Source organism: Phyllosticta capitalensis (assembly GCF_038381095.1).
Source record: "Phyllosticta capitalensis strain CBS 128856 chromosome Unknown BKA78scaffold_5, whole genome shotgun sequence".
In the NCBI taxonomy this organism is placed as follows: domain Eukaryota; kingdom Fungi; phylum Ascomycota; class Dothideomycetes; order Botryosphaeriales; family Phyllostictaceae; genus Phyllosticta; species Phyllosticta capitalensis.
Window position 1 is genome coordinate 821,319 of NW_027117443.1, and position 15,239 is coordinate 836,557.

Here is a 15,239-nt window from a genome sequence, read left to right on the forward strand (position 1 = left end):
ACAACTTCTGCGCCTTTGGCTTGGTGCTGGTACTGCAACTGGCAGGCGAGTGTAGGAGTGTCCACCGCCGAGTGCGTGTTGCCTGAATTCGGGGAAAAAGGCGCGTCGACGCGCCAGGTCTTTCTGCTCGGCTATCCCCTCGGACAACATTTACCTTCTCCCGAAACCTCTTTCTCTTGATCTTCTTGTGTTCTTGACCATCAAAATCTGCGTCAACATCTCTGGTTTCGTCCCTGGAAGCTTCGCACTTGACGAAACCTTTTGGCCCGATTGCCTTACTGGTACAGCTGCTTCTCCCACTGGGCGCCGGTTTTGAACGATCACCGCCAAAACCTTATAGAATCACCTTTCCTAGTAAGTCGCCCGAATCTTGAAGCATTCCGGGCATTGAAGATACTAATCAGCCTTGAAGTATCTTCCGAGAGTTGGGAGTGATTGGATAGCCATTGCCTATATCAACCATCATGGCCCAGAAAAGGAAAAGAAACGCCAGCGAGCCTGCAGCGAAGTTGTCCAAGAAGAAGAAGATTGGTGAGGAGAAGAATGGTGCCATTGAGCACGCCTCTACCTCTGAGGTCACCAAGGTGGACACAAGTGAGCCTCCAAATTAGCTTTTTGCTGACCTTGCACAACCAGGTTCATTACTCCAATACAACAGAGACGGACGGCTTCGTCTACCCAGAGCCGACGATATGGGAGAAATCATACTCCTACAACTATGCCCTCGCCCTGCCGGCCAAGCAGGCGGGGGAGCAGCGGGAGTTGATCCAGTCCCAGGCGATTGGGCCGTCTGCCAAAGAGCAAGAGGGAACCGAAGACACGGGCGGCGACCGGAGCGCTGCTTCGAAGAGACGACTTGGACTTGAGAGCACTAAAATTGAAGCATATTGGCCTTGAGGTGCAGACGCAGCTTAAATCATGGATGGCAAAGAGGAAGCTCAAGTCTAGCGCTGGCACCAACGAACCTCCCAGGAAGCGTGCGAAGAATACGAAGGAGGTGGAAAAGCCCTCTGAGACTTCCTACTATGCCGAGGTATACGCTGGCCTGTCCTTGAAAAATTAGCTCTTTGCTGACCTCTACCAGCCAGCCAATGGCACCTACAACTACCCCGAGCCCACGACGTGGGAAGGCTCGTACACCTACAACTACTGGACCACTTTTGGTCCTGGCCCGGGTCCCAAGAAGTACATTGTAGTGAGCCTGTCTCTGGTCGTACCATGGCAGTCTCGGCAGAAGAGGGTCTTTCAGGAGACTCCGATGTCTATGGTGCTGAGGCCATGCACTCATTCGGTTTCTCTGGGATTCAAGCTATCGCTCGCGTCGGTAGGACAGACTGATTTGATCCTGAGCTCCTCGCCTTGAACGCATCCAGAAAAGCCCCGATCCACGACCACTGATTTCGATTCGGAGGGAGTGCGGTGCTCTCTCGATGGTAGCACTTGGGGGTTGGCGAACGATGATAAAGTATACGGGTTGAAAGTGAGAAATGACCGTTAACGATCAATTCTGGATGAGCGGCCAAAGAAAATCGAGGCGAAGACAATCGAGACGACGATATATTAGCTAGACAAAGAGTCTTGGGGTGTTAAAATTGGCGCGCGGTGGGGTGAGTCGAGAGCGAAGCCAAATGATCAAGATTTCCATGATAGGTTTCGATTCGTAGTTGGTCCTAGGAGTAAGGCCCAGTCTCAGGGCAGTGGAGTGCGAAAGTAGGTGCTCCTGCCGCCGAATTCGTGGTGCGCGGGTTGGGAAGGCGCGCGGTGCACCGGGTCTTTCTGCTCGGCTACCGCCAAACAAACCACAACGACCTCTGACCGAGCCTTCCTCCTTCTTCTAACCTTCTGGTCTTGCCCAACGAGAAACGCTGCCCAGACTTTTGATTCCGTCGAATCGAGTGCAGTACAACAAATTCTTTCAACTCGACCGCGTCTCACCAGAACCTTTTCAGCCACCGTGCCACTGAGCTTTGGTTGACCATCATCAAAGGCTCATCGAATCACGCTTTCTGGTAAGCAGCCCGCATTCCGACGCGATACTTGGAGAGCATTGCAGCTAATTAGCCCCAAGGTACTGCTGCTTCGACCATGGGACAGAAGAGGAAGGCCAAAACCAAAGGCTGCAGCGCCGATGGACCCTCCCAAAAGCGCATCAAGAAGGACCAGAAGCAGGGAGAGGCTGTTCCGCAAGTACAGATGAATGAACCTACCTATCATACCAAGGTAGATGCTAGCCAGCCCGCGAATAATTGGCTACTTACTAATATCTTTCAGACTGCCACTTCTGCTCGCGCCTGCAGCACGCTGGAGAGCCCCCAAGGTCTCAATGATGTCCATGACAACAATTCGAACTACATCTACCCGGAGCCTACTACCTGGGAGGGCGCTTACAGCTACGACTACTGTAGTGAGCTGAAGAAGTACTTCAAGAGCGGCGCTAGCATCAACGTCACCAGCCCCGACACTGTGACCTCTGTGGAGGAACCGGATGGAAAGGACGCCGTCAACAGCAAGGAGGAAGACAAAAACCCGATCGGCTCGACTTCTACCTATACTTTTGCGTCGGCCGACATCAAGGCGATGTCACAGCAAGGAAATTTTGTGTGGCTTGACCCTCAGCTCCTCTGACCAACCTGAGACAAGCGTCGACGACGGACAGCGGCAAAGCAACGGATGAAAGGCTTTTGACGAGGCGATTAGGTCGCTTTTGGAAGCGCAGGGAGGCCCATTAAATGCATTGTTGCTTCCTTTCTTTTCGATTTTCTTGCCTCCCTGGCTTGAGGTTTCTGGTTTCCTGCGGTACCCAAAGAAGGCTCAAAGTGAGGGATTTCGGTACAGGGTACAGCCGTACGTTGAACTTGTATCGCGGAATAGGCGAAGTGCCAGCAAGAGCTTCAAGAGACCTTTGTGAATGTGATCTTGAAGGACCTGTCTATATCAAGCAGTCGAAACTTTTCGATACGGTTCCGAGGGGTGCGTGGGGTGTGGATTGGGAAGTAGGCCTTTCGTCGCATCAGGCTCGGCCATCACAACCGTCGCGATACCACCACCCTTCTGTTCCTCTTCTCTGCAAATCATCAATTTTGACTTCGCCAGATCCTGCGCGCGCATTTCTCCATCCGCTCGAGCCATCTCATTTCCCACCCTGTTCCCTTTGGTCCCATGGCTTTCGAGGTTGAAAGCACGTAAATCGTGGCAAGCACCGCATCGAGAGGTAATTTCAGTCTTTGAGCGACGACCTAAAGACGTCAAGGACTCCCCGATGAGGTCCCAGGGCAGTAACGTGCGCCACTAACCCCTCGAGACATCCAGACTATGGTCAAGCTGGGTGACACTGTCTGGATTGACCCGCAGCTTCTCGGACCAACTTGAGAAACGCGACCACAACAGGCGGGGGCAACGCAACCAATGCAAGGCTTTTATCAAGGCGATTGGGCCGCTTTTTGAAGCGCAGCGAGGCCACTAAATGCAATGGTGCTTCCTTTCTTTCTCGCACCCCTCGATTTCATTTTCCGATTTGGTGCGGTATCCCTAGAGCCTGAAGCGAATCAGGCTTGAGGCCCAAATGTGGCCGTGGAGATATGATTCGCCTTTGTCAAGGCAAAGTAGGTAGAAAGATCTGGCTTTTGCGAGAAGATTGTGGCCCAAAAGAGGAATTCCATGGCCGAAAAAGCCCGCGGGCCTCCCAGGAAGCTCAGGAAAAAGAGTAAAGCTGGCAGTCGAAGCTACCCATGAGGTCGAGGCATATAATACCCTGTCCCGAGAAAGAAAGTTCTTTGAAAATGTCTACTAGCAGTTCGTTCCCGACCGCTCGTGACACCAATGAGTCCCGATGCTTCGAAGACCAGTACAACGAAGATGGAAAGCGTGCTTTCGAGTTGTTGAACGGATGGGCGGTCTCAGAGATGAATAAATTTGCCGGGTCACACACACACGTCTACCCTGAGCCGATGAGCTGGGAAGAGTCCTACTCGTACCACTATTTTGACTCTCTTACGATGTTCAAGGAGAGTGCAGCAAGCGGATTTGAGTCGGCGTCGGCCGAAAGAAAGGATCAAACCCCATTCCATAGCGAGTCAACCGATGTCGATGGATGCGAGGAGCGGAGCGCCAGCACGTCCGCCTTTATTGCTGGGCAAGGTCTTTCAATGGAAAGGGGAAAAGGCACCACAAAACTCAGCGGATAAGGCCAACGATCAGACGAACACCGACTCTATCGGCTTTACTGTATTCCAGGGGACAGGTTTCCTCGGCCATCTGGATTGCGTGGATCCACAATTGCTCGCACTTGATTACCCAGGAAAGAAGCGCCGTCATAGCTTAGTCCACGGACAAAAGTGCCACGGAAAGCGAGGATAGGAGCTCCATCACGCCCGTAGTCGATGCTGGCACGCTCGGCACGGTTGGCCCAAAAAGCACACGTTCGAATTTCCTGCGCGCAACAGATTCAGGCGATGTCTCAGTTGGACTACTCTGACAGGGTGGATCCAGAGCTACTTGCTCCCAGTGGCCCTTGGGCAGGAGCATCATTGGGTAATGCTTTGCTTAGGATAGAGTCGGACTTTGGGTAGTTGGATCTTCCTATCGGGTGGTTTGATGGGTCTCTATTTTCTTGAGAAATGAGAACGAAGAGATTGCCTGCCTTGCGTGCACAAGAAACTCGGATTTGACGACGGTGAAACTTATTGAAGCATTGCCTTTGCTTCAACGTGCTTCGTCGCCAGCACTAACAAGCTGTCGAGCAGCAGCTATCAAGTCCTCAACTCTTTGGCTTAACGCTGGCCCTCTGGACGGGAAATCTCTTCAAGTTTTCTGGTAGGTGTTGGAAAAGGGCCGGAATTCGAGATCCAATCAGGTCAGGGCAGCTGGCAGGGCGGAGCAGGTAAATCTGTTGCGAAGTGCGCGATGCGTGGGTTGGGAAGGTAGGCGCGTCGGCGCACCAACTCTTTCTGCTTGGATAACGCCCACAACCACAACGCTCAACCGCGCAACCTATGCCAACTTTTTCTTTGCTCTTTTTTACGTCAAAGAAGAGACTCATCAATCAGAGCTGTACCGACTAATACTCTTTTCCGCGATTTTCAAGCGAAAGTCTTGACTGGCCAAACTTCACGCCTCGGTGAGTTGCCGCAGCCATAACACACATAACCCCGAAGCTAATGGGCCTTGCTAGGATTCAGAACTAATTTCGGTGACAAACTGGATTGAAAGCTTGGCCGACAAGCCGCAATGACGTCAAAAAGAAAGGCCAAATCCGGTGCCGCCGGCGAGCGCGCTCGGAAGGCCGTGAAGAAGGAGCTCAAGGTCGATCAGGCTACAAAGCAAGAGCCTTTGGAGGCCCAGTCTACCTGCATTGGAAATGTACGTGTCAGCCAGTCCCCGAATAACGAGCCCTTGAATAACGCATGCCAGGCTTCGAACACGCACCGTTACGCTCACATCAACCACCTGGAGAAGCTCCAACGCTTTCGCAACCCACACGATGAGGAAAACGACACGCAGAAGTTGCTGAGCGGACACACGATTGCGAAGCCGGAGGAATCGGATGAGGTGCAGACCTATGTCTACCCGGAGCCATCATGTTGGAGGAATCTTACAATTACCACTACCCTGGCGCTATTGCGATCACGACCGGCATGGCGGACAACAATCCTGAGGGACGCTCGAACAAGGACTGCGAAGGTACCATCTTGACCGAAGACCAGGGAGAATTGGCGACAACAGGAAGAGCGTGCGCACTTTCAGCTTCAGCCATATACAGACGCACGCGCCACTTGGCTATACCGACTGGGTGGACCCGCAGCTCCTTGCGCTCGAAAGTTCTGGAGGAAGTTTTTTTCGTGAGTGAGCGTTGCACTTATTGAAGCCTCCACCGGCCCGTCAATAGAAGATCATTTGCCACTTGATGCCTTCGTGCCATGACTTGGCCATGAGTAGACGCTGCCAATAGCCGGCTACTGTCTTTGCTGAAAGTGATATCAAATCTTCATGTCTTCGATCTTATTTCTCCCTTTGACATGTGGTGACTGAGAGCTGATCAAATGATGGTGCATCCTTGTCTCAGGGCGGTTACTCCAATAAGCTAGCTTGTCGAAGGTCGGGTCGGCCCGTTCCTTTGCCATGTGTGCTTGACGGTCTGAGCTGAGCGACCTAAACGCACCGAGAGTAGTTGCCGTGCTTTTTCTCGAATAGAGGGGCTGGGGTTATTGGGCATTGAGAATCGTTGTATCGGGCGAATCGATCGAAATCCGGCGCCAGGAATGCGGTTTGTCCAGGGGTTCGGGCATAGCCCGTGGGGTATGGGACAACAATTGGCAGGTAGTCGGATAGAGCAACATGAAAGATCTTCAAGCCTTGATTTCGCCTTAATGTGCTTCGTTGGAGCGTCAATTGGGCCGCGGCAAGCTGTCTGCATCGTGATCAGGAAGTCGCCCACCTCCCCTTCCGCCCCATAGTGCGCTCTGAAAAGGTGCTTCCTTTTGTTGGACGCACAGGGATGATGTTGGCGTTCCTTGTCAGAAAGCACGTCCAATAAATTGAAGGGCTTTCCCCGTTGCTGTTGCTGCAAGACTGTGGCACGTATACCGCAAGTGCTCGGCCCATCCCATCAGACCCACTAAAGAGCCGCATAAGTCTACTGATTGTCCTCCGCTCTCGCTGCTCCAGATACATAGACACGTAAGCGGTTCGGGAACAAGCCGTTGAGAATCGGCAGACCTGGGGCTCTCCAAGCCTTCGGGGATGTGGCCTACGGCGATGGCACTCATGAAAATTCGCGTTGGTCGAGACACACAGCACACTACGCTTCTTTGAGCCTCGGAACGGCTCGCACCGGTGAGAGCAATGACGCTTCAAGCAGGTTCGATGGCCCCCAAAAGGTGTATGACCGGCCGGCAGCCATTCCAAGGTGCTGGAAACGAAGTGACACTGCTGGAACTTTGCGGGGTTTGCATGTTCTCTTGGCCTTCGGAAATAACGCGATGCACATTTCCGCCGCTCAATTTGTTCAATGCAGGGCCGCTGTGAGTGCCTCGGCCGTTGGCAGCTTGCTGTGCGACTTGTTTTCGTGACGGCTTTGCTGCCCGCAGATGGGCAAAGCCTTAGAGTGTTGGAAAGTGTGTGTGGGGATGGCCAGGGATCTCATGCATGAGGAAACTCGAGCGACCTGAGCATCTTTGGCGGCTTATTAGCTGGAGGTGAGTACCAAGCACCCGATACGTCATCTTTGTGCGCCGGTCGTTGAGATCCAAAAGCTCCGTTCCAATTAGGGACATAGCCGAGCGTCTTGTTCATCCTCGGCGCTACTGTATTTTCAGTAATGGAGACCAAGATGCAGGTTTGCTTGTGAAGAAAGATCAACGGGCACACGACTGCAACAAACCACTACTAGCTACCCTTGAAGATTATTGTTGTGTGACCTGGAAAACCAAGATGGCCTTGCCGTGAGTGAATGTCTGCAGTAGAGCTTGTCGGACATCATGTCTGAAGAAATCCGCTGAGGCTTTGGCGTGTGATGTGCCAAGTGCTCGCACGCTGCACAAGAGTTTTAGCTGAGGCTCTCAGCCACCAGGGCTGGAAGGACGCGTGCATGCTTCGAGAAAAAGCATTTGTTTCGCAATAGTGGCCAATCCGACGTTTGGACGCATCTTTCCATGCTCAAGACCCACTGATACAAGGAGTGATTAGATTGTAAATGGGATGTGCCCTAGTCCCCAGTTTGTCTGCGTCCGAAACCCTTCCGCCAGGGGATCGTGGAGTATTCCGCGGAGGCTGATGATTCTTTTTGCCCCCACGGAGTGTTTTCCGATATTGGGACTCACCGCCAGATTCGACCAGCATTGAACTTTGGAACTCGTTTGTTGCCTTGGAGCAAAGACCCCTGGACATGCGTCTGTGGGACGAAGGTGGTCTTGGCAAAAGGATCGCAAGCGCGCGGAATGGCGTCTAGATACACCATGGCTGCCTGCCTGCAGCATTCTTTAGGGTTGCATCTACCCTCTCGCGCGACAGTGGCATCGTTGACGCCTCTCAAGTTGAGCCACGCTGCCTGTGCAGCACTGATAGCGAATCTCCCGAGGCTCGCACATAGTGCCACATGGATGATTGACGGCGCGTATCTCATGAGGAACCGACGTTGTAGCACCGGGACGGCTGCAATTCTCTCGTGGTCTCCTGAGGAAAAGCCAGTCGAGCCGATATTCCCTCTGTCAGTTTCTCGGTTCGTGATATTACTTTGCATAAGTGACATGTCGGAGAAATGTCATTGCGCTCCTTGCAGCTTATTCTGATGTTGATATGTTCCTTTGGAACAAGGACAGACGCCTGTCGCGTCTGGCACATTGAATGCAAATCGGGGCTTGCGAAGCGCTTGCCGCCCCGCCAGCTGCGAAGATCCCTGCCATTGACGAGGATAGTCATTATCAAGCACACTCAAGGGCTTGAAGAACCCTGTGAAAGTGATTCCTCTCAATTCGAAAAGAAAGCACCATTCTTGTCCTCCCGATAATGCCAGGGTGGATGATTTCCAGACTCTGCGCTGGCAACCACAACCTCCATCTCCTGGAACCCTGACAACGTAGAATTAAGTGCCCCGCACGAGTCTTGCACAAGACATAGGTGCCATCTGCTGAATAACGTGATGTCCGGATTTCAAATTGTTCGGGGAAGGCAACCAACCAAAGCAGAATTGCTCACAGGCTGGGGTTCTAGGGCTGCAGCGGCATCTTGTTTTTTTCGCAGACATTCTCTGCACTGTCTCCCATGCCTGCCCTGAACGCGGTTCAACAAGAGCTTGCACCCCGCAGCCGAAGGAGCATCGCCCAAAAGAAGTCGCTCGCACAACTTGGATGCATGTTGCTGCAATGGCTCAGTCCAATGCTTGGTTCTCAACTCTCAAGTCGTTCGGTGGCTGCTTCAAGATTCTCTTCGTGCTGCCGTTGATCATGCCCTTGCTCGGGACTCGACTCCGATCTTTTCTGCATGCCTGGTTTCAGCGCATGGTCTTCAGACATCTCGGACTCAGAAGAAGTTAGATCAGGCGAATGCGCATGGTCTCCAGAGTCTTCTGGGACAGGACCGGCCTGGGCCGTTTGGCTTCCGGTCAAAGGCTTGCGTGCATACGTGAAAAATCTTGCGCTGGTGTTAGTATGGTATGCACGTGGCATCTGAGGGGGCACAGCGCTTACACAGGAAGGTAGAGGTGGGTTTTCTGCCCTTTCATCTCTTTTCGCGCTTCTGCAAGACGTGCTTCGACCTCCTCTGGTTTCATCTTCAAGACGCGGGTGAAGAATGCCATGGTCCCACCTTGCATGCCATCGAAGCAGTCTTGGAGGGCCCAACGACCAAGCAATTTCTCCTTTGAGCCTTTGGCCCACGGACCAATTGGCCATTTGTATCGCCTTGTGTGGATATCTTCGAAGCCGATATCGCGGAGCATTTGAGGGAATTTGGAGGGCGCTTGCATGTCAAGCCCAACCATTCCTGCAGCTCTTGCAAACAAGGACGATATTTCAAGCATCGCCGAATCAGAAGGAGCGCTACCATCGTCGCATCTTGGTGGCACGCTGAGGTCTTGAAGCTCAATCCAGCCACCTGGCTTGAGAAATCTAAGTGCCAGCGCGTAAGAATTGGATATGACCAGGTAGCCATCTGACTTACTCGTAGCTTTGGTCGAGTAATCGGGCCCAATTTTTAATAGCTGCAACCATGGCGCGAAGGTGTATGAAGTCGAATCTTGTATCCCATGTCCACTCGTCTTCCGCATCATCGACAAGAAAACTGCAGTTTGGGGGGATTCTGGGGATTGGTCAGCGTCTCGACATTACCATCGTCGATTTGCGATTCCTACTCGGTCGGTTGGATAGGACTGCCAAACTTAGTCATGCTGCAGCTGATTCTTTCGTGTGGAGAATACCTTAGATCTATCCCGAGGACATTCGCGTTAGGGTGTTCATCGGCAAACTCCTATGTAGATATCAGATTTGCAGTGTCTACGGGCAAGAAGCAGTAGTTGACTGACGATGGACCAAATCCCTAAACAAAGAATATCAGTGCATGAATGCGCAGTGCCACCACCAGCATGTACATACCAGTGCCACAACCTATGTCCAACACGTTATGAATATTTGTTGGAAGGGGTGCCAAGTACAAAAGATCGTCGGTTGTTAGCCGGAAGAGATGGTGTTGAAGGTCTGGGTCGAACACAAATTGGTTAGAAGGATCTTTTGAAGTATGGCATCCCAACTGACCTAGGCGATCGGCTTCGACCTATGATGATCAGCTACATGTAATTTGCTAACACTCGACCCGGAAATCCTTACTTCGTCGTTGGGCAAGTGGTACGCTTCAACATGGAAAGGTCAACATTGCTGTTTCACAATACTGGATGCAGAGACACGCTCACAGCCGTCTTTGTAAGCATGGTATCTTCTCCCATGCTCATAACGGTAGTCAAGAATCGAGGGTGTCAAAGAGGTAGTAGGCCTGGCCCAGTTAGAACCAGGCATATGCATTATAGATCGGACTTACGATGCCGCAGAATCTCCCAAGGCGGAGTCCTGGTCGGTGCGTACAGTCTTGATGACCACATCAGCATCAAACGGCCGGTTTGTCCTGCAGGCCAAAGGCAAGACTGGGCAGGGTGGCTTACATCTGCTTCCAAAGAGCCGCTGCTGGAAGAGTGAGTCGTCATGGCGGTCACTTGGGGATGGAAAAGTCAGGCGAAAGAGGTTCAGAAGAGAGCCAAGCGCGAAAGAGCCGTTGTCGCATCGGCGGGTGGTCGAGCAGATGCATGACTGCGGCACAACCAACATCTGACCATGTGCTCATTAGCGCGCGGAGAAAACCTAGATCGACTCCATCTTGCTTCAAAAGAAAAAAAAGTGCAGGTCAGATGAAAGACATCACGATCTTTTCTTGTTGGCCCCAAAATGGGATTGTTTGGTAGTGATAGTTGCGGTTGACGTCGTCAGCTCAGACCAGGTCATTCTGACTAAGCAAGAAGTCTGACTCGCGCGCGACGCGACTATGGTCGTGACCTCATCGACTATCGCGAACAACCTAACCATCATCGTCTTGTCCCTAAATATCGCTGGTTTTTACGCCTTCGGCTCTGTTTTGAAGACGACGTGAATTGCCCCCATGGCACTACCTTCGCCCGCTATCTTGGTGGCCAGATTTCTGCGCGCCAACAATTTCGAAAAGGTGGCTTCCACGCGCTCTTCTGTCGCCAACAAAGACTAATCGACGGAAGCTCTCGACAGACGCTCGAGGCATTCCTTGAAGAAGCTAGATTGCCTCAAGATGCCGGATCGATAGCAAAGGGCGACATCTCCCTTGAACAAATCCTGCGCGAGAAGGAAACATTCGACTTGAGCTTGAATTTTGAAAAACTGGGAGTAGAAGATGAATCGAAGGCCTGGCAGGAGCCAAGTGAGTGTGGTCTTGGTCAAGAAATATCTTTGGAACCTGGCTCATCAGTGGCAGCACCTTCAAGTCCCACTCAGCTGTCTAAGTTGCCCACTTCATCCAACCTGCTCAAGACCTCTGTCGAAACTACGGCCTTTGGCGACGATTGTCCTGTCCCGTTCATAGTCGCAGCGACTGCCGATCGACGCCTGAATATCATGTCCTCGCAAGAGGACGATTCCTTCAAAGTCCACCGATCCTTCACCCATCTCCAAGACTCGCCTATACTTGCGTACGCTTTGGTTGCCGAGCGCTACCTCTTGGTATCGAGCATGTCCGGAAAACTTGTCCTCTACGACTGCAAGGACGAGACGGTGCTTGACGAGAGAAAGGATCACTCAAAATACACAGTCAGAATCATAACTCGAGTCCAGTCGGATGGTACGTGGGTTGCTACAGCGGGTTGGGATGCCAAAGTTTTCCTCTACTTTATGCGGGAAAGCATAGGGTCTTCGACCAGACTCGAGGCGCCAATAGCAACCTTGGAATTGCCAACGAACCCAGAGGACCTTACGTTCATCGAGCATCCAGACACAGCCAAGCCCCTGCTCCTACTGACTCGCAGGGACTCCACATTTCTCCATTACTATTCGCTACCTGATGCAGCAGGCGGTTCCGCCGATTTGGATCGCCCCGTCACCCTACATTTTCTTGGGAAACAGAACCTTGCACCCGCTTCAAATGCTTGGATAGCCTTTACTCCATCAAGCATAGCTCTCTCACCAACAGATCCATCCCTCCTGGCGGTTGCAACATCTGCCGTCCCGCACATGAAATTGATCATCGCTCGACTCCTCGTTCCACCCGAAGCTGCAAATCGCTCGGACATCTCCTTGGAGGCTTCTGCTGAAACGTCAAGTGCAGTTGGCTCTTCGAGTGAATTCATCACCATGACCCAAGCCTCTCAAGCTCGAGAGGCTCTTGCTGTACAGGAGCGCGAGCTGGCAGCAATCCTTGTTCAATGCTCCACCCTTGCTCCGCAAACGCCGTACTCCACACCGTCACTTGCGTGGAGGCCGGATGGAAGTGGGGTCTGGGTAAATGGCGACGATGGGGTTATCAGGGGCCTTGAGGCGCACACTGGTAAAATTGTCAAGGTGCTCAAAGGGCACGAGCCTGGGTCAAAGATTCGATGCTTGTGGGCTGGTAAAATCATTTCTCAAGACGACGGGGAACAAGAATGGCTGCTTAGTGGCGGCTTCGATCAAAAGCTCATCCTTTGGCGAGTTCCCTCGGACAATCAAGCTCCTCGAGGGTCTTGATCGCTTGGTAGTGCAGCTGCACTGCCGAAGACTGGCCAGCAAATGTTTTTCAATCCAGCCGAACGTGTCACTCTTTCTGACGACACAATTATACGCCACTGACCTTGCCTACGTGGGCTCAATCATTTCGTGCTTTCCCAAAATGATCGCCGCCGCCCAAAGAAAATATTTGGTGCGTGCAAGGCGTGCGCCTCGCTGAGGATTTTCGGTACCCAATATCATTGACCGTACACATCCACCTACGTGCTCACACGAGGGCAAAGAAGACCAATGTACCAGCCATTTCCCATTCAAGGTTTCGCAGATGCGTTGTGCGCATTGCGAGTGGTCTTGGGTTTCACACACTCTGCGTCATGCTGGACCAAAGGGGCATGACGGCAACAGCGGACGCCCGGCGTTGTAGCTGCAGAAGCACATCGCCGAGTGGCGCAAACTGTAGTTGTCTACCGACGTTTCCAAACTGAACCGTGTTCGGTGATGCAACAACATAATGAGGGACTGACTCTCGGGCCCACCTGCAAGCTCTCTGCATGTATCGAAACGGTATACTGCCCGGGCGAGGCTGACAGGCGCCACAGCACAGGGCAGTCGCGGCTCGCGCGCGGTTTTGCGCATGCCCCCCATGCCCCCAGATTGTGCTCCTCGCACTATCGCCAATCCCGCTTTGCTTGTTCAACATGCCCTCGTATCGCTGGTTGGATCCGCAGGCGAATCCTTGACCCTTGCCAACGTGCTGAGGTGCTCTGCGCGTGCGGCAAGGGCTGATGCCTCCCAGGAATCAGGACGATGTGGACAGGGGGCACCTGCATGCCCTGTCTCTGTCCTCCTTCCACTGGGGTCCACTGCTCTGCTGATGCCGCTTCTCGGTTCTCTGTATGCCACGCATCTGGATGGGGCCCGTAGACATAGCTCGCGTGCCAAGTCACTGTGCCTGAAGACGGTGGTATATATAGGACGGAACAATTCGCCCTGGTCCATCCATTTGCCAGTAGAGTTGGTACTGCCTACTTTCCTTCATCCATTCCGCCCTTCTTCGTCTCAAAATTCATCATTGAGCCCTCGGCAAGCCATTGTCACCCGGCATCTGTCAAACGACGGGCACCTACATATGCCCCACTGTGGGATTCCGTCGGGTCAGAGCCAATCGTCCTAGTTCTAGCATTCAGTCCTTGGGAGCATTTCAAATGCCCGCTGCTTTGTCCAGGTACGGCCCTGTGCGGCCAAAGGAGAAGAATTTCTTTTTGATTTCAGGGGTAAGACTTCTACACCGATGCCGAACTTGTAAAAATGCTAAGTCTTTAGCTACCACCCGACTGTGACTGGCGGACTTTGAAAGACATTGCGAGGCAATTCACAACAAACCAGCCTGGGTGGACAGAGGTAGACCCACGTCCATGGAGGCTGCCAGAAGGCAGAAAAGGTTATTTCAGTGTCCGCACAGATGAAGAGGCGGAGAGAGTGTATGGTAATTCTTTCCGCCTCCTTGTGAAAACCCAGTCAGCACTGACAAGCCTGCAGAGCTCATGAGACGGAGCAAATTCGACCGCACGCAACAGCCACTACTATTGCATCATTTCGATGTCTCTCAGGATCGCCCCAGGCTCATTCGGTGTAATTGCCAGGATGTGTACCCGGAGCTTCGCGGGCACTCTTTTGAGCGGTCAAATATTTGCCCTCAGTCTGTCTTGAGTGCCTTCGAAGACAAGGACCATTTCTTTCCTTTGGTTGCTTCTCCTCCAGTCAGAATGACGGCGCCAATGTACTCTTCTCCTGTCCAGATGCCCGTGGCTCCATATCAGCAACCATATCCTCCAATGGCGGTGCCAGCTGCAATGCCACCGAGCTACCGACTGAACGAGAACGGCATTCCGGTCAACGTCGCCAAGGGATCAGTCTCGACAGAGCCACGCAGCGTTTTGATTCGAGGTCTGGACTACTCTGTCACAGAAATGGAGCTCCGCAATCTCCTCAGTCAATACGGCAATCCCATCAAGATCCACTTGAGAAACGGCTACGCAGTCGCGGTCTTCGCAACTGCCCGAGAGGTAAATACAGCGACGTCGCGGCTTCATGGAAAAGAGTATAAGGGACGTGTACTCAAGGCGCGGGAAGGCCGCGACACGACGCCCATATCGGAACCTGTAATCGTCCATGGCGGCCCACGTGGCGTAAGTTGACATTCGGTACCCTATGATTACCGCGCGGTTGCTGATGTGCATCAACGCAGCAGAGCCAGCGATCCTAGTTGCAGGAACACAAGCCCGGGCAACGCAAGCCTTGTCTGGCTCGACTTTTGGCTTTCATCACCTGATGACACTTATCAATTTTTGTTTCTCTGCTCGAGGATGCTGGCGTTCTGGTTGGAAACTAGCTCGACGTTTCCGTATAGCCTGGTGTTGTCGCTCCTCCAATGGCGGCTCGGGATTTCCTGTGTGTAAATAAAGTGCATTAACGGATCAACTGGCACTCAAGATTGGGTGGTCAACAGCGCGCGCAGCAACAGTACCTGTGAGC

General features: G+C 52.7%; 7 protein-coding genes across 7 annotated transcripts; 5 read left to right on the forward strand and 2 right to left on the reverse strand.

The window, feature by feature from the left end:
- Positions 1-464: 464 nt before the first annotated feature.
- On the forward strand, positions 465-897 carry BKA78DRAFT_352671 (uncharacterized protein; the record flags this gene model as incomplete). Its single annotated transcript, XM_066891402.1, has 2 exons — positions 465-584; positions 637-897. 2 exons carry the CDS (start codon positions 465-467, stop codon positions 895-897), a joined length of 381 nt encoding a protein of 126 aa, XP_066744163.1.
- Positions 898-1,641: 744 nt separating this feature from the next.
- On the reverse strand, positions 1,642-2,330 carry BKA78DRAFT_313855 (uncharacterized protein). The gene has a single exon (XM_066888418.1). The coding sequence runs from the start codon at positions 2,212-2,214 to the stop codon at positions 1,990-1,992; it is 225 nt and encodes a 74-aa protein (XP_066744164.1). The 5' UTR covers positions 2,215-2,330; the 3' UTR covers positions 1,642-1,989.
- Positions 2,331-3,616: 1,286 nt separating this feature from the next.
- On the forward strand, positions 3,617-4,184 carry BKA78DRAFT_369892 (uncharacterized protein; the record flags this gene model as incomplete). The annotated part of the gene is made up of 1 exon (XM_066892666.1): positions 3,617-4,184. Exon 1 carries the CDS (start codon positions 3,729-3,731, stop codon positions 4,182-4,184), a length of 456 nt encoding a protein of 151 aa, XP_066744165.1. The 5' UTR covers positions 3,617-3,728.
- A 1,002-nt stretch (positions 4,185-5,186) lies between these two features.
- On the forward strand, positions 5,187-5,905 carry BKA78DRAFT_132010 (uncharacterized protein). The gene has a single exon (XM_066882609.1). It carries the CDS (start codon positions 5,227-5,229, stop codon positions 5,689-5,691), a length of 465 nt encoding a protein of 154 aa, XP_066744166.1. The 5' UTR covers positions 5,187-5,226; the 3' UTR covers positions 5,692-5,905.
- A 2,743-nt stretch (positions 5,906-8,648) lies between these two features.
- On the reverse strand, positions 8,649-10,920 carry BKA78DRAFT_132021 (S-adenosyl-L-methionine-dependent methyltransferase). Its single transcript, XM_066882610.1, has 12 exons — positions 10,646-10,920; positions 10,525-10,571; positions 10,400-10,479; positions 10,317-10,339; positions 10,245-10,263; positions 10,086-10,187; positions 10,016-10,029; positions 9,911-9,960; positions 9,845-9,862; positions 9,655-9,792; positions 9,183-9,602; positions 8,649-9,126 (listed from the first exon to the last, which is right to left on the reverse strand). Exons 1-12 carry the CDS (start codon positions 10,685-10,687, stop codon positions 8,883-8,885), a joined length of 1,197 nt encoding a protein of 398 aa, XP_066744167.1. The 5' UTR covers positions 10,688-10,920; the 3' UTR covers positions 8,649-8,882.
- Positions 10,921-11,047: 127 nt separating this feature from the next.
- On the forward strand, positions 11,048-12,884 carry BKA78DRAFT_313865 (WD40-repeat-containing domain protein). The gene is made up of 3 exons (XM_066888419.1): positions 11,048-11,199; positions 11,259-11,427; positions 11,482-12,884. The coding sequence occupies exons 1-3, from the start codon at positions 11,137-11,139 to the stop codon at positions 12,723-12,725; spliced, it is 1,476 nt and encodes a 491-aa protein (XP_066744168.1). The 5' UTR covers positions 11,048-11,136; the 3' UTR covers positions 12,726-12,884.
- A 619-nt stretch (positions 12,885-13,503) lies between these two features.
- BKA78DRAFT_132105 (uncharacterized protein) lies at positions 13,504-15,047 on the forward strand. The gene is made up of 3 exons (XM_066882612.1): positions 13,504-13,978; positions 14,028-14,190; positions 14,244-15,047. Exons 1-3 carry the CDS (start codon positions 13,910-13,912, stop codon positions 14,900-14,902), a joined length of 891 nt encoding a protein of 296 aa, XP_066744169.1. The 5' UTR covers positions 13,504-13,909; the 3' UTR covers positions 14,903-15,047.
- The last annotated feature ends 192 nt before the right edge of the window (positions 15,048-15,239 follow it).